The following is a 26,551-nucleotide window of genomic DNA, read 5'->3' as shown; positions in this document are numbered from 1 at the left end:
TGTGGGTGAACAAAGCCCTCCAGTTCCATCTAAGCCATTTGTAAAGAGCAGCAAATAGCCCATTGCCTGCACAAATCTGTAATTATATTATAACATTAAAGTAGCTACATGTATGACACATCAATATTATATAAAAGCTTCAGAGGGGTAGCCGAGTTACTCTGTAACAGGAAAAACTTAAAAAACAACAAATAGTCTGGTAGCACCTTAAAGATTAACAAAACATGTAGATTAACAAAACATCATGAGCTTTTGTGGGCACAGCCCACTTCTTCAGATGACAAGAGTGTAGGAATTCCAGATCCAAGAATAAATAAGAGAAGGCAGGAGGGGGGATCTTGGATCTGGACTTCTAGTACTCCTGTCATCTGAAGAAGTGAGTTGTGCCCACGAAAGCTCATGATACCATCTACATGCTTTGTTAGTCTTTAAGGCAATATCATATAATGAATCATTCTACAAAAGTATAGGACTGGCAATAAAACATTATGCTGTCCTTAACTCTCCATGTATCATTATTGTTAATACACATTTCACATTATGGAAAGGAAAAAATGCCAACCTGATATGGCAACATAAAAGCATCATCTTTTTAGTGGAATAATTTGCTATTCCACAAACAGACCAATATTTGCTTAACACACTATTATTTTTCAGTTTCCTGGAAAGAAATAATTCAATGCAAGCATAAGTGGGACCAACATTTTTTATTTATTCCTGGAGCTTGTATGTCATTGCTATTATTAAATAATACTTGCTCTCAGCTGGAAGAGAATTCCCTGCTCTCAGGCAGGACCAAGACAGTTAGGAGTTTTTTCAACCTCTTTAAAACCTCCAGCAATGGGGATTCAACAACCTCCTTCGGAAACCTATTCCAAAGCTTAATTATCCTTATAGCTGGAAAGATTTTTCTAATATCTAATCTGGATCTACCTTGCTGAAGATTAAAACAACTACTTCTTATCTTACCTTCAGTGGACATGGAGAACAACTGAGTACCATCCTCTTCATAATAGGTCTTATCATAGACAATTATAGGGTCCTTCCTCAGTGTTATTTTCTCAAGACTAAACACGAGTGCGTCTAGACTGGCAAGATTTTGTTCAAAAGCAGCCACTTTTGCACAAAAACTTGCCAGCTGTCTACACTGGCCGCTTGAATTTGTGCAAGAGCACTGATGTTCTAATATAAGAATTCAGTGCTTCTTGTGCAAATACTTTGATGCTCCCGCTCAGGGATAAGCCCTCTTGCGCAAGAATACTTGCCATCGGAGCTTTCTCACACAAAAGTGCGTCTATACTGGGCACGGATGCTTTTGCGCAAAAGCACTTTTTGTGCAAAAGCATCCATGCCAATCTAGACGCTCTTTTGTGGAAATACTTTTAACGGAAAAACTTTTCCGTTAAAAGTATTTCTGCAAAATCATGCCAGTCTAGATGCAGCCGTTGAGTTTATGTTTTTAACATTTCCTCACATGTCATGTTTTCGAAACATTTTATCATTTTTGTAGTTCTTCTGTGGACTCTCTCCAATTTGTCGGCATCTTTCCTCAGGGTGGTGCTCAGAATAGAACGCAGTACTCCAGCTGGGGCCTCACTAATACTAAACAGAGCAGAACAGTTTCTTCTTGTGTCTTACATTTGACACTCCAGTTAATACATTCCAAAATGATATTAGCCTTTTTTACAACTGCATCACATTGTTGATTCATATTCTATTTGTGACCTACTTATATTCCCAGATCCTGTTCAGCAGTACTGTGACATAGTCAGTTATTCCCAGTATAATACTTTGCACTTGTCTTTATTAAATTTCATCTTGAAGTTTCATATCAATTCCCTAAATTGCAAAGGCATTTTGAATATTAATTCTGTCCTCCAGAGTACTTGCAACCCCTCTGAGCTTGGTGTCTTCCACAGATTGTAAAAGTGCACTCTCCACTCTGTTATCTAAATCATAAATGAAAATACTAAATAGTAATAGACCTAGTAATAGATCTTAAAAGTAGGCTCCCCACAAGCAGTGGCTCCACGGAAGGCAACAGTGCAGAGGAGGAGGGGATCAGGTGGGATGTCAGAGCAGCCTCTGTCTGAAGGGAGATCAAACCTTCATAGACAGGGGCTGCTGCCACCCCACACTGCTACCTCTGTATCAGAGGAAGCAGTGCAGGGTGGCAGGCGGGAGCCAGTCTGTGTGAGGAGCTGATTTTTAAGCTGGCTCCCCTTGTGGACTGGTTCCACCTGCCACCCTTCACTGGTGCCTCTGATTGGATATGTCTACACAGCAAAGTTATTTCAAAATAACAGCCGTTATTTCAACAGCCTTGCTGTTTTGATCCATGTTGAAACATTTGCTGATCAGCTAACCTATTTTAAACAAACTCAGTAGTGAAAATAAAGAGAACAATTATTAAGCTGATACAGTGTAGATGGTCTTTGCTAAAACAGCAGTAGAAGATATGCAATCTGGAGGAGAAGTGGTTACAGGGAATCTTACTGCAATATACAGTTGCTTAAAAGAGGATCACAAAAAATCAAATAAGGATATCTGTGTGAATTTAGCAGCAGGAGGAGGACAATACATAGCCAATTGTATAAAATTACAAAAGAATATAGACAGAAGGATCCTGCAGATTCAACTGATATTGACCAAATGGGAACACACTATGCAGATAAGCTGCAGTTTTAAAGTTTTTTTCCCCTATCAAAAAATAATAATCAGCATTTGTTAATTTTTCCCCATGAACATAGACTCTACCTAAGATTTTAAAAAAATAGGCAATTTGACACCACAACCGATCCCCGACTTACAAACGAGTTACATTCCAAGCACTTGGTTGTAACTTGATGTGGTTGTAAGTCAGATTACATTCATTGATATAGGGCCGTGCTGTTCGTAAGTGCGGATTTTGTTCATAACTTGGGTTCCGGCTGTATTGGAGGTTGGTCATAAATATGACTGGTCGTAAATCGATGTGTTCGTAATTCGGGGACCAGCTGTAATATTATTTTGATAATTTAAACTGGATTGTTATTAATTATAGTTATTGTCAAATTTGAAATCAGGTCATAGAGGATCAGGTTCCACACCAATTGGGTCAGATTCTAGAGCTTAAAGTGCTCAGCATCTATTGAGGTCTCAATTCAGGGAATGCTTAGGTACATTTCTGAATTGGGGCCATTATCAGGCCTTGATACAAAGATAAGAGGGGAGCCAATGCAAGGCTATTTTGATGAAAGCTAATTTTATAATTTTTAGATTGAAAGATTGTGTTTAACAGGCTCATTTTAAGGTAATTCTACAAAAGATCACAGCTTACATCTTACCTGGCTTGTCTGCTTTATAACCAAAAAAGAGCATCAGTAGGGAGAAGAGTAAACAGAGCTACTAGCAAGCTGGATTCACGCCAAATTATGACAACTGGAAATATTTTGAGTATGTTACAAACACCATAATTTTTATTAAATTATTTTTCTGAAGATTAGATATATAATTCAGAAGTGAAATTACATGATAATTTGAAATTTTCTAATAATTGCCAGGCTTCATGATAAAAATAACTACTGCAAACTTCCAATTTAATGGACTTTCCCTGAATAATAAGGCAGAAGAAATCATTCTGTCAATAATTCCTACTGGATATTAGCAACCATTTCTGGCAATATTTTCCAAATGCTTTAGTTGCATTAATGTATTTCAAAAAAATTAATATTCAAATGGAAGAACTCTCCTTGATTCAGCAGTGCCCTGAGACAGCTGTTCATATCCAGCCTGCCCAGTAAGGACTAAAAACCATTAACCTCTGATGATTGTTTTGTGACTTGCAGTATGTGAAAATACTTTCATGGTCTCTGTCCAGTTCTGAGTAGATATGTCTGCATCACAAAAACTATCATAGCTGGAAATGACTAGCAAACCTGACAGAGAGAGTACAAAGACTGAATTAGCAAGAAGACTCAATTGTTTTTTCTCCCCTAAAGATGATGCCTTCAGGTCAGTTTTTAGGCACACTGGTGGGAAAGAGGTCATCCAGTTCAGTGTTTCTGAACCTTTTTGATGCCAAGGACTGGCCTGCTGCCTCCCTAAACTGTGCCATGGAGATCTAAGGCATCAGCACCAGTCCACAGACTGATAGATAAGAAACGCTATTTCTTAACTTCATTCTGAGGCAAGAAACCTTCAGTCTGAGGCAAGATTAAGGTCTTCCATGACAGGTGTTTGTTTAATCTGTTCTTTAAAACATCCCAGGGAGCTAGGTAACCTGTTTAATTGTTTAGCTACTTCATAGTTAAGAAACTTTTTCCTAATATTCAACATAAATCTCCTTGCTACAAATTAAATCAATTATTTTGTCCTATTCTTGGATGACATGAAGAACATTTGATTTCTTTCCTCTTTGTAAAACCTTTTTACATATTTGAAGATTAATTATGTCCTATCCTTCCCTCCTTTTCTTCTTTAAACTCAACTAACCCAATTCTTCCAACATTTTCTCATAGATCTTGTTTTCTAAACCTTGTCTTTGTGTTACAGCACTATGGACTCTCTCCAATTTGTCCTTTTCTTCATGAGCATAAACAAAATAGTAATGGCACATTTACGTGATCTGATTTGTTTTTGTGTGTGTGACACTAAGCACCCCCATATTCATACCTTATTCTGATTTATAAAAGATAGGGGCTTTGAACCTCAACTGATAAACAATTGAATCCATTTATACAATATTATTGTATTATGAAAGTATATAGAGTGAGGTCTTTACAATAAGCTAAGGACATAATGCTGATTAATATTATTGTGAAATGTATGGATTACATATGAGGAAATACGGATACTTAATTAGAGTATGCTTGAAAATCTATGGCCAAATGGAGAGAAACAGATTACCTTCCAGATAGGAAAGAAGACAGCTATCTACTTATCTCCAATGAGATTAATCAGGGTATGAAGATGACTGATGAGTGCCAGCATAAGTGCAGAAAGTAGAGGTGCTGCTATACCTATTGCTCTCCTTGGCTGGAAATGGCAAACCAGAGCCAATGGGAGCCACAAGGCACTGTGGCTATGGAGCCTTTAGGTAAACAAAGTGGCACAAGCCATATTAGTACGTGCCGTAATCATACTCATAACATAGATTATTTTGCTCTTTTTTCTATTACAGTGTCAACATATTACATGAGAAAATGAACAATGTTTCTTTAGACATCTAATTTTTTGCCTGGTCTACACTAGACGTTTAGGTCAAATTTAGCCACATACAGCTGATTTTCTAAACAATGAGTCCACCCTACCAAACTCATTCCATCAACTCTAAAGGCTGCTGAAGCCGATTTTGGTACTCCTGCTTTTCATGGAAAGTAATGCAAATTTCAACATTGCATGATCAAATTTATGATAGCACAGACCCAGAGGTAGGAAAGTTGACATTCTTGGCCTTCAAGAGGCATCCCACAGCGTCCCGCTGTGATCGCTCTGGTCAAAACTTGTGATTCTACTGTTCTCCAGGTGAACAGGAAAGCCCAGGGAAAGTTTGAATTTCATTTCCCCTGTGTTGTGAGCACACCTCAGAGCAGGCAGCACACCTGAGCAGCACACATGCTCATGAGTTTCATGAGTTCAAATTCCATGATTTCCCCATTCCGAATTGATTCCCAACTGACCAGTAACTATCTGACATTGTAAGTTTCCACAAGGCAATTGCCACATGCTTCTCTACTGTCGGATCGGGTCTCATTCCAGTGTCCCTGCGCTTTTGGGCAGGGGAAAGACATTCACAAAGTTCCATAAAAGTGGCCTTGTGCATTCAGAATTTTTGCCGCCTCAGCTGATCATCCCATCTCTACAGCACTATGTGGTCCCACCAGTCTGTGCTTTTCTGACAACACCAGAACTGATGTTCCACTGTTTCGCTGCATTTCCACTTTGCTCAATGCATGGACTTGACTGAACAGTGTGTCCATGGCATCCCGAGATTCATCTTCATCTTCCTACCATGCATACGCTCTCCCATACTCCACCATTAGGCGCATCAAGGTAAACATCAGCATCACAATGCACATCATGATCCAGGAGGGGGTCCAAGCTTGTGCTGCTATGGCATCCGTGCAGGTAACCAGGGCCAAAAAGGGTGCGAAAAGATTGTTTCCTATTGATGTCAAGCAAAGGGGAAGGGAATAAATGAACACATTATGGGATACTGATGACATGAACCCAGAACCTCCCATTACACAGTTTTGGTCCCAGCATGCATAGAAGCATAACCCAGAACACATAGTGGTGCAGACACTGTGGGGTAGCTACCCACAGTGCATTGCTCTCAAAGTCAACAGCAGTCTCCCTACTGGGGGGGCTACAACTAGACTGGCATGATTTTCCGCAAATGTTTTTAACGGAAAAGTTTTTCTGTTAAAAGCATTTACGGAAAAGAGCGTCTAGATTGGCACGGACGCTTTTCCGCAAAAGCACTTTACCATAATTGGAAAGCTTCCTTATTCCGTGAACCATTCCATAGGTAAGAACCAATTACACCAGGAGGGAAGGTAAAGGAAAAGCCCCACCCACTCAAAGACTGCTGATATTTTGCACATCTAGTATACCCAATGACTTTTCCTGAGCCTGGCATGCTTTTCTCTCTGCCTCCAGTGCTTCCAATGCAGGCAGGAGTTGCTAGAGATAAGCTTGTCATTGGTAGTAGAATGCAGTATATGGAATAGCTATTACTACATTGTGTTGACCACTTGGGTCACCCGAAGTGTTCTACAGCCAACACTAGTGTAACCAGTGTGTGTCACTAAGCGGTGTCAGACTCTTGGGTTACATCTACACTGCAATGAGACACTCATGACTAGCCCATGCTTTAATTACAGCGTAGACTTAGGCCTTGGTACCCTCCCATCTCAGAGGATCCTAGAACCCAGGCTTCTGCACTTCTGCATCACAATTAAACAGCCCCTTGGCCAGTAGCTGGAGTCAGTTGTCAAGGGCCACCACATGTGCCTAACAGCTATGCAGACATACAGGAAGACAGAGCAAGCCAATTTTAGGGAAATAGTTGCTGTTCTCTCCAAGTTCAGCTCACTGAAACTTCCCAAGACAGGCAATGCATGTGTAAAATCCCACAAATCCATGGAGCTCTGCTTTAGATCTGCATCCACGGATATGGATGTCCGCAGCCCCTTTTTACGGCTACAGATGTGAATGCAAAATAGTGCAGCCGCAATGCTCTACCTGTAAAGGCCAGTGGTGGAAGCAGGGGCGGCCCGTCCATATAGGCCAGGGGTGTCCAAACTTTTTTCAAAGAGGGCCAGATTTGATGAAGTGAACATGCGTGAGGGCCGACCATTTTGCCTGACATTCTTTGAACCATTAAAATTAAATGCAAATTAACTATTTTATGAAAGTTTATTGCAAACGGCATACTTTTCATTTCGTCACATGGGTGACAAATCTAAACAGGTGTTAAATCACTCTGCCTTTCATATCTGAAGGCCAGATGAAAAAAAAAAATCCAGGAAGCTGAAATATATGTCAGGAACATTGTAAAGTACATTACATATTATTGGTAATAAAGGTTGTCTGTCAACTTTTAAGTTCAAAAAATATGAACAGGAACATAACACCAAGTATACATGTTGTGTCCAAATATATTTATAACTGATTTAGACCAACTGACATTAACTGAGATTTTACAATGTATTCATCTCAATACATATGGATTCGTTGGGGGCCATAAAAGATAGATATTGCCAAATTACCTGTGGGGCCATATTAAACCGGAACACGGGCCGCAATTGGCCCGCGGGCCGGACTTTGGACATGCCTGATATAGGCGAACTAGGCGGTCGCCTAGGGCGCCAAGTTAAATGGGGCGCCAAATGGTGGCGCAATATCACGGAGGGGTTTGGAGGTGGGGATGCCGATTGCATGGTTCGCCTAGGGCGCCAGTTGCTGGCAGCTAGGCTAGGGCGGCCCCTGGGTGGAAGGAGCTTGTGAAGGGCAGGAAGAGGGTGGGGGAGAAAAGCGAAGAGATTTGTGAATGGACAAGGAGAGGTTGGGGGGGATGGGACACCAAAGACAACTTCAGCGAGTGTCCCCAACGTCTCCTGCCAGCCCCTGTGTCTAAGGGCTGGTGGCAGGTCTGGAGGAGGAGAGGGGCTGTTGTTACCTGCGGCCAAGGAAGCCTCCTGGGCGGTGTTATCTCGAGCAGGTTGCCCTGGGGGCGAATGACGCGGGTCCCCCTTTGCCAGGAGTGTCGAGAGGAGAGGCCAAGACTGTGGCCGACTCAGGGGCGCCCCCTGACGGGTGAGGCAGAAGAGCCCCAACAACCCTCCCCCTCCCCCCCCCCCAATGGCGCGTGGTGGGCGCGGGGCGCGCGAGGCAGATGAGCCCCCGCGCCCAACCGCCCCCTGTCCCCCAGTCTAATGGCGCGTGGCGGGCGCGGGGCGCGCGAGGCTGATGAGCCCCCGGCGCCCAACCGCCCACCCGGGGTCAGAGGGCGCGCGGTGGGCGCAGAGCGGGAGCGCGACGATGTGGCGCGGGCGCGGCCAGGTGCATCTGTCTCCTGCCTCCACCCCACCCCTTTCCTCCAGCGCATGGGAGCCGCAGAGCGCAGCGGCAGCCGCGGGCGGAGCTGCAGCCGCAGGAGGCGCCGAGCTCCGGGGCCAGACGCTCGCACAGCCCAGTGCGCCGGGAACCGCGGCGGAGCTCACCTCGGCCTTCGCCGCCGCCGCCGAGATGGCGGGCTGCGACTGCAAGCGCTTCCTGAGGAACAACTGGCTGCTGCTCAGCACCATCCTCGCCGTGCTGCTGGGTGAGCGGGGCCGGGCGCATCCTGCGGGGCTGCGGCCCGGGGGTCGGGGAGGTGCCGCTTCCAGCCACGCGGGGAGGCAGCGGGGTGATTTCGCTGCACCCCGCCACCTCCTCCGCGCTAACCCCGGCTCTCAGGGGTGGGCTTCAAAGCGGGGTGGGGGACCGCTCCATCGACCAGGCAGCCCCCGGGGGGGGGGGTTCCAGTCTATCCCCCCCCCCCATATCTCTCGGGCATGTCTCCGGGGAAAGAACCGCGGGATAATCAGCACCCTAGTTTAGCCAGTTCGTGGGGATGATGCTGATTGTTGCGATCTGGATTTTTACGTCCACACGCGTGTGTGTGCGGGCCAGCGCCCGGTGCTGGAATGCCCGTCAAGACAGATTCATTTCTGTAGCGAGGGACCCCTGTCCTGGGCGCCTTCTGCGCCAACATGTGAAAAATCAAGGAAGATCGAGGTCCTAGAAGACCTGCCTGCATGTCTGGCACAGACACATTTGCGCTTTAATTCTCTTTCCTGATAAATCGGGGATAATGTTCCCTCCTTCTCCAAGATGGAGAGTTCTTTTGTGTAATTATTTACAGGGTGAGAGACAGACTCTTCAGTCTCATGTAGGCAGGCTGTCTTGCAGCTTCTACTTGCTTTGCTGTAAAATGAATAAAATAAAGACCCTCACTAGGGAGTTGCTAAATAATTCATGTCATCCAATTTGACAGATTGTGCGGTAGACTGTTAGAATGTAAATGACTCTTATGTAGTCAATCCACTTCTCATAAAATATTAACACCTTTTAATATCAGAAACTTAAAATAATAACTTGAAACTGATTGCATCCCAAATAAACATATTTTCTGCTCCTCCTTATTGGCCAAACTCTTTTTCAATGTTAACCACAGAATATAATTGCTGCAGTTTGAAAATAAAACTGCAGCTTCAACTTCGTTGTTCTGCTTGTGCAAAACTTCTGTTTTCAACAAGTTAAATAAACTGCCTACTATTACAGCTACAACTAGAAATAGAAGGAAAGAAGTAGTATGGATAGTCCTAAATTTTGATACTATATCTATCTATTCCCTTGTTATGCCTTTTCTGCTACTTCATCAATCTCCAATATTTATGCCACAAACTTTGAATAATAAAAATGTAAATAATAGGCCTCTGAATTTTTTTCTCTTGCTGAAAAATCTGCAAATATACCTTCTCCATCAATAGGGATTTTAAAATATCATGTGACTATAATGCTCATTAGTGGTATCAGACTGATAGACCCTGAAAAACTGAAGCTACAGGCACTGCAAGAAGCTTGGTCATACAGATTTGTGAAGGTGCCTCAGCTCTGACAAAAGAAACCTCTAGATAAATAAGAGAGTTCATTCTCAATGACTCATTCAGTCTTTGGCCTGTATGGTGATGTTATCAACAAAGATGCAAACAATAATGGTGTTTTTTTGTTTTGGGACATCTGCCTATCCAGGTCACAGACTACTACATTTGTAGTAATTTCTGATGCTTATATAATGCCAGCATCCTGCAATTGACAAATTGTACTATTTGTTACCAGTCCTATGTGCCATCTAGTTAGTTCCTGTCCCTGTAACATGGTTTTAAATAGTGAGAAAATCCCATTGCCAAGATCACAAGTCTCTGCCTGCTTGTGTAATTAGGTGTACTATATTTCCTTACAAATGTCATTAATTTAATAACAAATAGTCTAGTAGCACCTTAAAGACTAACAAAACATGTAGATGGTATCATGAGCATTGAGGGGCAAAACCCACTTCTTCAGAAGATAGGAGCATAGTAAGTCCAGATCCAAGAATAAATAAGGGAAAGCGGGGGGGGGGGGGGGGGGGAGGGGGGAGGAAAAAGGAGAAGGGAGGAAGAAAAAAACAGACAGTGAATAGATAGTTCAAATAGTTACAAGAGGCTGTTAAGAACCATTAGCATCTCCATTGGTTGGTTGGTTAAGTCATTAAAAGGTGGAAGATAGTGTGTGAGCTACCCTATATCCCCCTTCAAACCATTAGCATAAGAATTGAACTTGTGAATGAAGTTAAGTTCCAATCCTTCTCTGTGTATTTGGCTTGAGGAACTGGTCTGAAACAAAACAGCAACTTGGAGATCCATTAATGAGTGTCCAGGAAAATTAAAGTGTAGGTGTGCTACCTGAAGTGCTTGCTGTGGTAAACTATATCCATGGCTTTATGAGTTGAGCAAGACCATAGATGTGAAGTAGTAGCAGGACACCTATGTAGGAAAACAAGCAACCAACAATGAAAAATAGCCTTATTGCATTTGGGCCACAGAGCCCTATCCAAGGAAAAGATTTTTCTGCCATGAATACTTTCTACACCTAGAGTAAACTCACTGCAGTACCTGCTGATAGCAAAGGATCTTTTTTTGCCCCAATACGGAAGAAATGACATGCATTTCTGTAAATTGCATATATTATTTAGATCTTATTTTGAAATAACCCGCTATTCTGAAACATTCCTTTCTCTTTGTGGAATGAGATTTACAGGGACATTCGAATATGTAATTGACATCAAACAACAGGTAGAAATAAATAGTCAGTTTTCAGAATGGAGAATAACTAGTAGGACTGTCAAGCGATTAAAAAAATTAATCAAAGGCGCAGTAGCCCGTGATCAACTGGAGTCCTCAGCTGACCCCAGGCTCAGTGCAGCTGCCCCTTGGAAAGGTCTCCCCAGCGTTTCCAAGGGGCAACACCATGGGAGCCCAGGGTCAGCTGGAGCCCCCAGATGACCCCAGGCTCCGTACAGTGCTGCCCCTTTGAAGCGCCACCCCAGCGCCTCTAAGAGACAGCGCATTAGGAGCCAAGGAGCAATTGGAATGCCCAGCTGATCCCAGCTCTGTGTTGCACTGCTCCTTTGAAGCACCAAACCTGTGCTTCAAAGGGGCACCGTAACACGGAGCCGGGGATCAGCTGGGCATTCCAACTGATCCCCAGCTCCTAATGTGCTACCTCTTTGAATCTTCAGACCAGCAATTTAAAGGGGCAGTGAATCTCAGGAGCGATGCATCAAAGGGGCAGTGCAGTATTAACGCCTGTGATTAATGTGTTAAAAAAATTAACAGGTTAATCCTTCCCTGCGTTAATCGTAGGCATTAATGCACATCAGTTGATAGCCCTAATAACTAGTGGTATCCCCAAAGGGTTTGTACTGGGACCAATCCTATTTAACTTATTTATAAATGATCTGAAGAAAGAGGTAAACAGCGAAGTGGCAAAATTTAAAACATAAGAATGGCCATGCTGGGTCAGACCAAAGGTCCATCTAGCCCAGCATCCTATCTTCAACAGTGGCCAATGCCAGGAGCCCTAGAGGGAGTGTACAAAACAGATAATCATCAAATGATTCCTCTCCTGTCATCCATTTCCAGTCTCTGACAAACAGAGGCTAGGGACACCATTCCTACCCATCCTGGTTTATAGCCATTGATAGACCTAATCTCCATGTATTTATCTAGTTCTTTTTTGAACCCTGTTAAAGTCCTGGTCTTTGCAACATCATCCAGCAAGGAATTTCACAAGTTGTTTGTACGCTGAAGAAAAATTTCCTTACATTTGTTTTAAACCTGCTACTTATTAATTTCATTTGGTAACCACTAGTTCTTATGTTATAGAAACAAGTAAATAACTTTTCCTTATTCACTTTTTCCATACCAGTCATGATTTTATGGACCTCTATCATAGTCCCCCTTAGCTTCCTCTTCTCAGCTGAAAAGTCCCAGCCTTTTTAATGTCTGTTCATATGGGGCCCATTCCAAACCCCTAATCTTTTTGTTGCCCTTTTCTGAACCTTTGCCAAGGCCAATATATCTTTTTTGAGATGAGGCGACCACATTTGTACACAGTATTCAAGATGTGGGCATACCATGGATTTATATAGAGGCAGTAAAATATTCTCTGTCTTATTCTCTATACCTTTATTAATGATTCCTGCTTTTTTGACTGCTGCTGCACACTGAATGGATGTTTTCAGAGAACTGTCCACAGTGACTCCAAGATCTCTATCTTGAGTAGTTATAGCTAAATTAATTCCCATCATGTTGTATGTATAATTGGGATTATTTTTTCCAAAGTGCATTACTTTGCATTTATCAACATTAAATTTCATGTGCCATTTTGTTTCCCAGTCACTTAGTTTTGTGAGATCTTTTTGAAGCTCCTCACAATCGACTTTGGTCTTAACTATCTTGAGCAGTTTAGTATCATCTGCATATTTTGCCACCTCACTGTTTACTAGTTTGCAGATGATATTAAACACCCAATGACATCAAAAGCTAAGTATCAGGCACTCACAACCCACTCTACTATCATAGTTTAGCACACACTAATTGATAAGACTTTTTCCCTTTCCCGCCCCATCTCCCCTCTTTTTCTGCTATTTATTTGTACTGCCAGGCCCCATACTCCATTCATCTGAAAAAGTGGGTTGTGCCCATGAAAGTTCATGATGCTATCTATATTTTGCTATATATATTATATCTATATCATGATGCTATCTATATTATATAGATCTGTGTTAGTCTCTAAGGTGCTGCAGGACTATTCATTGTTTTTTAAGTTATTTCAGTGTGTGTTAGGTACCAAAAGCCCTGGACTACACTAGAAAATTAGATCACTTTAAATTAGTCAGGGATGGCAAAAGTCCATAACCCCTTGATCAGCATAGTTAAGAGAGTTTATGTCTCCATCTATACAGCACTAGGTCAATGAAACAATTATCCCATTGATTTAGCTACCACCTCTCTGGAAGGTTGATTATCACTGAGTGGATAACTCCTCTTCTCTCCTCACCTCCGATCCACATAGATAGTGGAAGTGCAGCTTCTACCACTGTTGCATTTTAAGTGTAGAGAAGTCGCTTTTGAAAATGAGACTTTGGTTCCTATGTCAATTTTGAAACATTGAGGGGAGCAATACCAGAATGCCTTTAAAAATCTGCACCTAATTCGTTTAAATTTCTGGTCTAGTTAGTAATCCTATTAACATAAGTGTGGCTTCTAACATTAGTAAGTGTTTGCCAAATTGGGCCAGTCCTTCAAGTTTCTGAATGCTGAACTGAATCCGATTGGAGATTAGGGTTCTTGACACTTACCATGATCATGACCAAAGTATGCAGAGTGTTACAAAATTGTTACCTTATGTAACTATTCCCTTGAAAATCATAAAAAAGTAGTATTGTGGAGGGAAGATATGGAAAGGTAAGGAGGAAAAAAAGAAATATTTACCATTTGTATTAAATTGTATAAAATACATTGAGGAAGATGAAAAGAAAGGACGAATGTTAACTAAATATAACTGCCATGTCAAACATACATCAAGTCACAATTGAACACTCATAATGGACTAGAAAAATCATATCCAATATTTCATATCATATGCATCTATGTGAAAAGATCTGCTCTAGGAATTATTTCGGGGAAGTTCCTTCTAGCCTTGGAATCTATGATTTTATAATTATTTAAGGAAACAAAAGCTAAATATCTGTCAGAACATTGGTAAACATGTCCTAGACTACATATTTTAATTTCTAAGTTAAAATAAAAATAAAGGGTTTGTTCAGTCCTAAGCAAGCAATGAACTCTCTTGGAGTAGGATTTGTTTTCAGTAATATTATCTTTTACCTTTACTTTTAAGCAGAGTAGTCACCGAATTCATTTACGAGAAAGATAGAAACAAATACAGATTCCTCCAGTAATTTATTTTAGCCACTGATTATACTCACTGATGGCTATTTTCTGTATGGTTCAAATAGCAGAATAATACAATCATCATTTGGTTTGAATAGTGGCTTAAATTGGTGGAATGCTTAGAGAGAATTAAATACAGGCAGTCCCCGACTTACGTCGGATCCGCAGTTACGAACAGGGTTTTTCTCGCCCCGGAAGACGGGAGCGGCGGGATGCCCAGATGTGCCGCGGTCCCGCCGCCCACGTCCTCCGGGCCGAGAAAAGCTGGAGACCAGCAGACCAGGGAGACGCGGAGCAAAGCCGCGGAGGACCCGGGCGGCGGAACCGTGGTGCGTCTCGGTCCGCCGCCCGCGTCTCCCTGGTCTGCTTGGGGGGGGGAGGGCGCAGCTAGTGCCCCCCTCCCAGCAGACCAGGCTTTTCTCCTGACGCCTGTGGTAGAGCAGCTGGGGCGCTGTCGGTTGGTCCCGTAGCTCCACTCTGGGCGCTACAGGACCAACCCGGCAGCACCCCAGCTGCTCTGCCCCAGGCTTCCTGATTCAGCCGCTGCTGGTCAGTTTCAGCAGCGGCTGAATCAGGACGCCTGGGGCAGAGCAGCTGGGGTGCTGCTGGGTTGGTCCAGTAGCGCCGAGGAGCGGCGCTACTGGACCAACCCAGCAGCACCCCAGCTGCTCTGCCCCAGGCGTCCCCAAGTCAGCCTTTGCTGAAACTGACCAGCGCTGACTACAGGAAGCCCGAGGCAGAGTTGCTCTGCCCCGGGCTTCCTGGAATCAGCCGCTGATCAGTTTCAGCAGCAGCTGACTTGGGGACGCCTGAGGTTCTTAAGTTGAATCTGTATGTAAGAACTGGCATCCAGATTCAGCCTGTTGAAACTGATCAGCGGCTGATTCCAGGAAGCCCGGGGCAGAGCAACTCTGCCTCAGGCTTCCTGTAGTCAGCCGCTGGTCAGTTTCAGCAGCGGCTGAATCTGGATGCCAGTGCCGACTTACGTACAGATTCAACTTAAGAACAAACCTACAGTCCCTATTTTGTACGTAACCCAGGGACTGCCTGTAAATGTAGGGACTACACTGACACTGATTTTTCACATGATTTTTTTCTAATGAGATGGAGTATATGAACCAAAAATACTGCTAACTACACATGTTTTTGTTGATATGGAGTAACCAAATCACAAGATTACTTACATATATTATCTTAATGTATTTTTTTAATATAGAGTAACATTTGTCTATGATGAATATTACATTTTACAAAAAATCTATTTGTAAACTCTCTTGGTAGATATAAATAGAACAACAGTGGGGAATAAGAGGCCCATGGGCCTGACATGGTTTGCTAGGGTTAGTCCCTGGTGGGTCGCCAGATGCTTTATTTACCCGTGGGTTCTCATGTATAGCTGCTTGCAGATCCTGTTGGCCATGGTTTGCCATTCCTGGCCAATGGGAACTGCAGGAAGCAGTGGTCCAGCCTATGGCACTTATTTCCTATGCCTTAAATAGAATAGCTGTACAAAGTCCTGCAGGCTTTACGGATAAGGAACAGGGCTGAGCCATAGAACATTTAAGTTAAATTTTTTCAAAAGAGATGCTTAAAGTTAGGCTCGTGTCCTTATTTGGTTTCCTAAATAAGGAAAAGAATAAATAGTCTTCTCAATTCAGACATTTTATTTTATTATTTATTGTATTAATTTGTTACTTGACCACAATATGCCAAGAGAAAATATTGAAGTGTATGTATATCTGTACATGGCTGACATGGAGTCATTTTAAAAGTCACAACTTCAGAAAATTTAAAATATTGGTAGCTGGGTTTGTTTTTACACATTTTCTTTAATACTTGTGTTTTCATTCTTTCCACCTCTAGGTATTTATAACAAACTATTGTATAATCCTGAATATGTATTATGTTTTTAATCTTCCCTCTAGGTATTGGGATAGGAGTTCTAGTACGAGAATATGGCAACCTCTCCAACTTGGACAAGTTCTACTTTGCATTTCCTGGAGAGCTTCTGATGAGAATGCTCAAACTCATCATTCTGCCTTTGATCATATCAAGCATAATTGCAGGTATGACTAAAAATGTTAAAAAACAACAAATGGTCTGTTAGCACTTTATAGACTAACAAAACATGTAGATTATACCATCTACATGTTTTGTTAGTCTATAAAGTGCTACCAGACCATTTGTTGTTTTTTTCTGTAACAGACTTACTTGGCTATCCGCTGAAACTCCTAAAAAATATGTTGTTTGTTATATTCCTTCAGCTGGTGTTTGTTTTTTCTTCTCCTTAATATGAAATCAATTATAAGAATATTTTATTAAACTCTTTTATCTGCAATCCTAGATCATAAAAATTCTATTTAAGTGAAATGTTTCCATACAGAATGTGAATGGAAATAAAAGATTGTCAGAATGCGGAAGATAACTCTGCTAAAAACTGAATGTATGTGTGATAGGGCATGTTGACCCTGTACTGGTACTGAAAAGGTTAATTTTACTTACTTAGCTGAGGAGGCCTTGCCCCCTTAGCTCTTCTGGGCATGCTCTAGCAAAAGGTCAAGTATAAAGGCCTGAAGAGAAGCTCCATCGGGGCTGTCTGCTGAAGGAGAAGAGAGTGCTGTACTACATCCTGAGGAGAAAAAGCATGCCCACTAGGACGCTGATGCCAGCCAGAGTCGAACCAGACATGCTAGCCTAGGACTCCACTGAGAGAGAAGAGACAGAGAAACCAGAGCTAGAGCGACAAAGAGTAGGGTAGAAAGTGACTCAGAGGAGTTTTGTGGGAATCAGTAGCCTTACCAAAACAGCTCGACATGTTTCAGTGGGGCCTTGCTGAGCTAAAAGCAGGCAAACCCCCTCCAACAGGGCCCTGGTTGGGACTTAGTGGAGAGGACAGAGCTGGGTACCCCTACCCTAATTCCCCCCACCCTATGTGGTGAATCTGCACTTTGTGCCATTGACTCTGGCCATTAGTGAGAAAGGGGCATTGTTATGTACTCTGGCCACTAAGCCATACTGCCCTGCGAGAGAAGAGCATTGTTACGGACTCTGGTCACTAAGCTGCACCCTGCGAGAGAGGACTTTTGTTGTTGAGCCTGGTTGCTAAGCTGTGCTGCCCTGTTGAAAACTGGGCTTTGCTATTGACTCTGACCATTAGGATACATTGCCCTGAGTCTGAGGGGCTTCACCATGGACTTCAGCTGCCTGGCCGTGTTGTCCTAGTAGCCAGGACTGTGAGGGAAGATCCAAACTACTGAGTCGCATGGTGCTGAGCCATGGAGTACCTAGCCCCCACCTAGAGACAGACCTATCGACCCCACGACAGCATGATAAAATCCTCCCATGGTCATTTGCATGTTTTGTAAATCATCTCACTTCCCTGCATTCTTGACATGGGTCCAAACCTGATAATACTAAGTCTGAATACTCTCTATGAATGTACAGTAATAAATACTAAAACTAGTAGTAAAAGTATTTGCAGAATAAAACTTTAAATGCAGAAGGTAGCAGCAATAGCTGTCTAACTACAAGGTTGGGATAGTAGGTTTTTTGGTTTGTTTATTTTATTTTGTTTTTTATCCTGTCATTTTTTGTTCAGGAAACAAAAGCTCACATTGTCTTCCTCTAGCATTCCATAATAAACCCACCTATGTTTGCCAAACAAACAGTCTCTGCTTTTGGCTTATGTTAAATATACCCTTCATTATTTGGCTGGTTTACCACGGAAAGGCCTTTGGGATTTGACTGAGGAGAGGGAGACCACATTGTGGTCAGAGCAGGGGTGGGCAATAAAACACAGACGGTTTGCCAGGGTTAGTCCCTGGCAGGCCATCACTGCTATATTTACCTGCACCTCCACAAGTATGGGCGATTGCAGCTCCTGTTGGCCAGAGATTGCTGTTCCTGGCCAATGGGAGTTGGAAATTGATGCAGACCAGGATACCACTGATTCATGATGTTCAATCTCTTGGATGGAGGGGAGGAGCGGAGCAGGAACAGTGTGCGAGTCAGGCAATTTATGGTGCTCTGAAAGTGTTTGGAGGGAAGGGAAGGAATAGGAAGTGTGGGGCTCCAGTGTACGAGAGGCATGTGGGGAAGTGATCAGGAAATGCACAGGCCACAGGTGGACCGTGAGCCACAGGTTACCCATCACTGTTATGGCAGGGGAGAAAGAGAGGAGTAAACATGCCCTAAGTTTTAAATGATGAACAGTGGCAAATTTAAATTGTGTGGTAGTGGTTTTATGGCACTGGAAGATGGAAAAGAAAGGAAAGAGGAGTTCTATTATTTATCATATTGAATTTGAATCAGTGACTAGAATTCCAGAAAAAGCTATCAAGAGAAAATAAGCCCTTTTCTCTTTTCAAACAACCTTTGAAATAAGCTCACTCCTTTGAATGGTGGATGAAACTGAAGCTGGATTTTCAAAATAAGTGATATAATCTGGTTAATTTGTACAGGCTTCAGAGGATCCAAATTAATTTTTCATGAAACTCTCCTGTCCAACATTTGGGGTGGAGGAAATTATGTCACTAACAGCATAGTATGCTTACCACCTACCAATCCCCACAAAATCTCAGCAAGCTGTGTTTTTAAACTATTATTTTGACCTCACATCTATAGTTTGTAAGGGCTAAAAAGAGATCTGTGCGAGCTGTTTTGCTGTTGCCTTGGCAGATTTGGTTCCTGTTGAATACAAGTGAATATTTGTCATTCAAATGTGTCAGTTTCTCAGCACAGAACTCAAATAGCTTTTGCTAAAGAAAAAGGAACAGACAGTGTCATTGCCTGGTCAATCGACATCCCATTTCTTTTCAGTAATTTATATACAGGCAGTCCCCGGGTTACGTACAAGATAGGGACTGTAGGTTTGTTCTTAAGTTGAATCTGTATGTAAGTCGGAACTGGCGTCCAGATTCAGACACTGCTGAAACTGACCGCCAGTTCTGACTTACATACAGAATCAACTTAAGAACTCCAGGCGTCCCCAAGTCAGCTGCTGCTGAAACTGATCAGCAGCTGATTCCAGGAAGCCCGGGGCAGAGCAACTCTGCCTCGGGCTTCCTGTAGTCAGCGCTGGTCAGTTTCAGCAGAAGCTGACTTGGGGACGCCTGGGGCAGAGCAGCTGGGATGCTACTGCACCAACCCAGCAGCACCCCATCTGCTCTGCCCCAGACGTCCTGATTCAGCCGCTGCTGAAACTGACCAGCAGCGGCTGAATCAGGACCTGGGGCAGAGCAGCTGGGGTGCTGCCGGGTTGGTCCAGTAGTGCCCAGGGGCACTGCAGGACCAATCGGCAGCGCCCTAGCTGCTCTGCCCCAGAGTCCAAAACAAAAGCCTGGTCTGCTGGGGGGGGGGGGCACACTAGCTGCGCCCCCCCCCCCCAGCAGACCAGGGACACGGGGAGCAGAGCCGCAGCGGCAGCGGGGTGCAGCGCCTCTGAGGCTTTGCTCTGGCAAAGCCTCAGCGGCGAGGGACCCCGCCACGGCTGCGGCTTCAGTCTGGGTGCCTGTGGTCTGCTGGGGACGGCCCCCAGCAGACCACAGGCACCTGGACTGAAGCCGCAGCCGCGGGGGGTCCCGCGCCTCTGAGGCTTTGCCAGAGCAAAGCCTCAGAGGCGCGGGGAACCGCCGCTGCTGCCGCTCCAGTCTGGGTGCCTGTGGTCTGCTGGGGACGGTCCCCAGCAGACCACAGGCACCCTGACTGAAGCCGCAGCCGCGGGGGGGGTCCCGCGCCTTTGAGGCTTTGCTCTGGCAAAGCCTCAGAGGCGCGGGACCCCCCGCGGCTGCGGCTGCGGCTTCAGTCCGGGTGCCTGTGGTCTGCTGGGGACCGTCCCCAGCAGACCACAGGCACCGGGTCTCAAGGGGCAGCAGCAGCGGTTCCCGCGCTTCTGAGGCTTTGCTCTGGCAAAGCCTCAGAAGCGCGGGAACCCGCCCGGTGCCCCTGGTCTGCTGGAGACGGTCTCCAGCAGACCAGGGGCACCGGAGCAGCTTACGAACGGGGCTTTCTCGCCCCGACTTCCGGGGCGAGAAAGCTCCGTTCGTAAGTGCAGATCCGACATAAGTCGGATCCGCGTAAGTCGGGGACTGCCTGTACACACACACACCTTTAAGTTCTATAACTCCTGGAGGTATTGACAATAATTTCCAGTATCCAAATAGTTATGAAGTGCTTGCTAAGCAAACAAAACAGGCATGTCCATGCAAGATAGCTGTTTATACTACTGTGGCTATTTTCCTTCATCCTGTTGTACTAGACATCATTGGTATGTCTTCACTGCATCTGTAGCTTGAAATACGCTACGCAATTTGCATAGCTCAAATTGCATAGTTTTTTTCAAGGTTAATTTCAAAATAGAGTGTTACTCCGAAACGCCCCTTACTCCCTCTGGAACAAGGTTTACAGGGGCGTCAGAATAGTGAGCCCATTATATTTCAAAATAACAAGCTTGCTCAAAATATGCAGAATAGCTATTTTGGGAAAGAAAGAAAGGAGGGAAGAGGAGAGAAACAGGAGCAGAATAAAAGGTGATTAGACTCAATGTCTGTCACTGTTGAAGTTCCCAATGTACTTTTGAAAAGGTTACCTGTTTTTCATAGAAGAATGTGACATTTGGATTATTTTACATTTTAAAAAGGCACTGACTTTCCAGTTTGTTTTTGAGATCAAGGTTGATGTACATCTTTGAGTGATTCCTTAGTGTCCCAGGACAAGATGGGTTTTCTAGTGGAAATAGATAGGACCTCCTTAAGATCTCAGTGCCAGTTTGGATTATAAAACAGTGAACAGAACTGAATACTGCCTTTAGGGAAACTGGTTCCTCTTAAAAAAAAATCTATCCTTGTAGGAGTCACATTCATAGAAATGTAGGACTGCAAGGGATTGCAATATGTTATCTAGTCCAGTCCTCTGCACTCAAGGCAGGACTACATAAGTAGACCATTCCTGACAGATGTTTGTCTATGAGGCTCATAAAAATCTCTGCGGATGGAGATTACACAACTGCCCTAGCCAACTTGTTCCAGTGCTTAACTATCTGACCGGAAGATTTTCCTAATACTCAACCTAAAACTCATTTGCTGCAATTTAAAACTATTGCTTTTTGTCTCAATGGTGAGCAAGAACATTTTTTCACTCTCATCCTTGTAACAATCTTTTATGTTCTTGAGCTGTTATTTCCCTTCCCCAGTCTTTTCTCTTCAGACTAAACATCAGGTTTTCAAATCTTTCCCCCAAGGTCATGTTTTCTAAACCTTTCATCACTTCTGTTGGTCTCCACTGAACTTTTTCCAGTTAATCCAATGTTTGCTGAAATGCTCATTGCTGGGCACAATACTCCATCGGAGGCCTTCTCAGCACAGAATAAACTGGAAGAATTATTTCTCATTACTTGTTTAAAATATTCCTGCTAATAGATGCCAGATTAAGGTTTGCTTTTTTTGTTTTAAACACAATGGTGTTAATTTAGTTTATGGTTCACTATAACCCCCAGATCCTTCTAAGGCAGTCATTTCCCATTTTGCATTTGTGAAGTTGATTGTTCCTTCCTATTAGGAGTACTTTGCATTTGCCTTTATTTAATTTCATCCTATTTACTTCAGATCATTTTTCCATTTTGTCCCGTTCATTTTGAATTTTAATCCTATCCTGCAAAGTACTTGCAATCTCTCCCATCTTGATTTCATCTATATATTTTATAAATGTACTTTCTTTGCCATTATGTAAATAATTTATGATCTGACACCTGGATTTCCCTTGTTACAGCATACACTTTAAAATAAATTGAACATGGTGGGGGAAATCTGAGTCCCAGTGAAGTAAATAGCAAAACTCCCAAGGATTTTTACAATGTGGCAATGATTTTACCTGATACATTTTCAACTTGGAAAACAAAATCTCCCCTCTTATGTAAATGGAGAGGGTGGCAAGAGATAGTTTTCCTGTGTTGTCTTGGCTTCACAACCTGTAAAACATGATACAGTAAAACTCCGATGGTCCGGCATCTGATGGTCCGGCACTCCTGATGGTCCGGCACCATCAGGAACCTGGAAGTTCTCCGGGCAGCTGGACCATTGGAGCTGCTCTGCCCCCAGCTTCCCCGATTCAGCCGCTGCTAAAACTGACCAGCGGCTGAATCCGGGAAGCCAGGGGCAGAGCAGCTGGAGTGCTGCCGGGTAGATCCCTCCAGTGACAACAAGGAGGACTCACTGAGTGTTCACACTCCAAGCCACTCCTCACTAAGGATGTTAAAGAATAATCGACTATCCAATAAGCATTTGCTTATCGGATAGTCTTTTGAGTAGTCGACAGGCACTTCGGCACTCCTCCTTTGAAATGTACAAGAGCCCACACTGGGGCTCTTGTAGGAATGCAGAACTCCCTGTATGGCCCCAGGCCAGCAGGAAGCCCCACTGACTCCAGGCTGCACACAGGTGCCTTCTTTGAAATGCACAAGAGTCCCCAGTGGGGGCTCTTGTGCATTTCAAAAACATGGAGCCCGGGGTCCAGTTGACTAGTAGATAGGCTTTTCTGCATTCCTCCACATTCTGCTGGGGCTCTTGTCTGTTTCAAAGGAGGAATGTGGAACTCTGCATAGAGCCCAGGCCAGCGGGAAGTCCTTCTGACTCTGGGTTATATGTGGGTGCCTTATTTGAAACGCACAAGAGTCCCTAGCGGGGACTTTTATGCATTTCAAAGCCATGGAGCCCAGGGTCAGCAGGGGACTCTCCAGCTGATTCCAGGCTCCCTGCGGCATTTCCTGGCAACCCTGGGTCAGCTGGGGACTCAAAAGGAAGAATGCGGAAGTGCCTGTCAATTAGTCGATGGAAATTCCATCAACTAGTCAATTAACCATATTTTAACATCCTTACTCCTCACCAAAAGCAGTGCAACACCATTCAGTGGCAACCTCCCACCAATTCCAGTGCTAAATAAGTGGCCTTCCTGAGGACCCTGGGTTATGTACAGGGTGCAACAAGCTCAAGCTCCACCACAAAGAACTCCAGCATGCAGGTCCAAATGTCTTCTGCTCCCACAACCATGCTTTCAAGGGCTGAGGAAGACGATGATCTGGTGATGGTGGAGAAAGAATCAGCTCCGGAATCTCCATCACCAGCCCACATATTGTCCTCCTCACCAGACAACATAATCATGCCTCCTCCCACCACAGCAGGAGACAACTTCATATCTTTCCTGGAGCTATATAGAAGAGTGGCAGATTCCTTGTACATCTTGCTGGTAAATTAACCAGAAACACAACACAGGTTAGTAGACATACTTCATGCCTCTCCCACAGCTAGCCCTACTCATGTGCCCTGCAAAAATGATACAGCCGATTCCAGCCACTACCTCCACTGACCTGTAAAAGGTTGGATAAAAAAATATTACATGGCTCCCCAAGAAACTAATTTCCTTTTTTCACACTCACCCCAAACACACTATTGGAGGCCATGAACCATACGAATAGTCAGCAGACAGCTCATGCTACCCCATATGTCAGAGACTGGAAAAAGCTGAACCTTTTTTGTAAAAAGGCTTACTCCTCAGCTACTCTACAACTAAGGATCACCAACTATGCATCTCTATTGGCCAAATATATGCACAGCATTTTTGAGCAGATGGCATCTTTTATTGAACACCTTCCCAATAACAACGAACCAATATCAGTGAAGAAGCACTTTTCTTCCTCACTGCCCTTGAGCTGACACAGCTCCCCACTTCATCTCCATGGCCGTGGTCATGCGAAGGGCATGACGATTAAGGTTAAGTGTTGAGTAATTGACTAATCAAGTAGTTGATGCATTTTGCATCAACTATTCAATTAATCAATACAGCATTTTCACCTTTGAAGTGCAGCAGCAGCCGTAGTGAAAATGTGAAAACACTGTGTGGAGCCCAGGGTCAGCTGGGGATTTGTCCGCTGACCCCAGGCTCCATGTGATGCTGCCACTTTGAAATATCACACAGCATTTCAAAGCAGCAGCACTGCATGGAGCCCAGGGTCAGTGGTGGAGTCTAGAGGTGATCCCGAATCCACACGGCACTGACTGCTTTGAAAGCCACATACAGCCTGGGAACACCCCAGTAGGACACCCCCGTGTGGAGCCCAGGGCCTGGCCCTAGGCTTCAAGCAGTGCTGCTGCTTTGAAGTACCCCCTCTTTTGATAGAGGCAGCAAGGGAGGGGGAAGCAACTAGTCTATTAGTCCTTTACATCCCTAATTGTGACTGCAGTTGTCTGGCTTCCCCAAGGAGGTTCAAAGCACTGTGAAGGCTCTGCCCTTAAAAGGATTCAAGTTATTCATGGACTCTACAGACACTGCTCGCCACACCTTAAAGGACTCTTGATCTACCCTGAAGACCATGGGTATCCATGTATCTATAACAGAGAGAAAGCAGGGCAGAGCTTTCAGTCACGAATATAAACCAACCTCATTCACATAGCCTCAGAGACATTACGATAATAGACACAAACAGTATCAAAACAGATGCGGACAGACAACTAACCAATTGGCACTATCCCAGCCCTCAATATCACACCAGAATTTTTGAAGGATTGATCAAGGGCACAACATCCCCAAACTCTTCAGGGCTAACTTCAGTTTCCCCCACACCATTTGGGAACATCATCCTTTCACAAAGTGTGGACAGACATGACCAGACAAATGGGTGCTAGAAATAGCAAATGCTTATCAGATAGTCAGTTGATTAGTCGATTTTCCCCCACTCCTTGCCTTTTCTATCAGATAGAACCAAGGCAGCATTCACAGGGGCAGTGCCTCAGAGCTGATCCGCAGCTTAGCTATGCAGTGCTGCCCCTTTCAAAAGCTGCCTCGGTGTTTCAAAGTGGCAGCGCAACATGGAGCCTGGGGTCAACGGGGAACTCTTGTACATTTTAAAACTGGCATGCCTGTATGTAGCCTGGAGTCAGCGGGACTTCCCGCTGGCCCCAGGCTGTACACGGAGTTCTGCATTCCTCCTTTGAAATGTACAAGAGCCCCATGGTAATTCCATTGACTACTGATTAGTACATTAACCGATATTTAACACCCTTACTCCTGTCCATCCTCCCCATCCATCCATCTTCAAGGACTCATCTCACAATACCATGTTCATGAAGGAACTGAACCATCTCCTACAGCTGGGAGCAATAGAATATATACCTCAACCACACAGGGTGAAAGAGTTCTACCACCACTATTTTCTTACAATGAAGAAAACTGGGGGATGGAGATCTAGCCTCAATTTACGCAACCTCTTCTGTTTTATCCACACATACCACTTCAAGATGGTAATCCTTGACACATGATCCCTGTCTTGGAGAAGGGAGACTGGCTGTCTATCCTCAACCTACAGGACACTTTTTTTCGGAGGGGTGTCCCTTTGGGCGCTCCACTATAGGTGACTTGGCGTTCCTGCACTTATAATCACAACTTTTTAGCAGCAGTATCACCCTGAGTGCTAGAGCGCATGCGCAACACCACTCATGCCTCAGCAAGTGTACTGGCGTGTGTGTGCCATCAGTTCCTTCTCAATTGCTCCAGGCTTGGTCAGAACCCAGAAGCACTCTATGTTCAGTTTTTAGATAGTGTTACTTGTTAATTAGTAGGCAGTGATTAGATAGTGTTGTTGGGGTTCCCACCCCTTAATTGTTGGTATTTTTCTTTAAAAAAAAAGTGTTTTCCTAATAGTTACTAATAGAGTAGTGATGCCAGGCTTTCCAGGATTTAAGAGATGCTTGACATGCAGAATGTCCATTCCAATCTCAGATGGGTATGCCCAGTGCATCCAGTGCCTGGGCCAGGATCATTCTCCTAAGAGCTGCCACCATTGTAAAAAGTTCTTTCAGATCTTTGAAGACCAGGGATCTTCAGCTCAAGATTTTGACAATGGAGAAGATAGAAAGACCAACCTCAGCACCAGTATCCCAGGCCTCTCAACCCCTGATCTGAAGCCACTGTAGGTGAGGGGATAATCAGCACCAAGGGATCCAAGGGTGTGTCTAGACTACATGCCTCCTTCAACG

The 26,551-nt window shown here is 44.1% G+C and overlaps 1 protein-coding gene and 1 long non-coding RNA gene across 2 annotated transcripts in view; one reads left to right on the top strand and one right to left on the bottom strand.

Annotated features, from left to right (window-relative positions):
* Positions 1 to 3,429: 3,429 nt before the first annotated feature.
* On the bottom strand, positions 3,430 to 8,845 carry LOC142829829 (uncharacterized). Its single transcript, XR_016349858.1, has 2 exons — positions 8,709 to 8,845; positions 3,430 to 6,145 (listed from the first exon to the last, which is right to left on the bottom strand). It is a non-coding gene; the product is annotated as an uncharacterized LOC142829829 (long non-coding RNA).
* SLC1A1 (solute carrier family 1 member 1) overlaps positions 8,465 to 26,551 on the top strand; it is a 63,934-nt gene continuing 45,847 nt past the window's right edge. Inside the window, exons 1-2 of the mRNA XM_075931640.2 lie at positions 8,465 to 8,809; positions 16,454 to 16,594. Of these exons, the coding sequence (XP_075787755.2) occupies positions 8,527 to 8,809; positions 16,454 to 16,594 (424 nt within the window). The 5' untranslated portion in view covers positions 8,465 to 8,526. The remainder of the gene's footprint in view (positions 8,810 to 16,453; positions 16,595 to 26,551) is intronic.

This window comes from Pelodiscus sinensis, chromosome 6 (genome assembly GCF_052426305.1).
Source record: "Pelodiscus sinensis isolate ZL-2025 chromosome 6, ASM5242630v1, whole genome shotgun sequence".
Classification (NCBI taxonomy): Eukaryota; Metazoa; Chordata; order Testudines; family Trionychidae; genus Pelodiscus; species Pelodiscus sinensis.
Note: the sequence above shows the minus strand (reverse complement) of the source record. Positions and strands in the feature narration are given on the sequence as shown.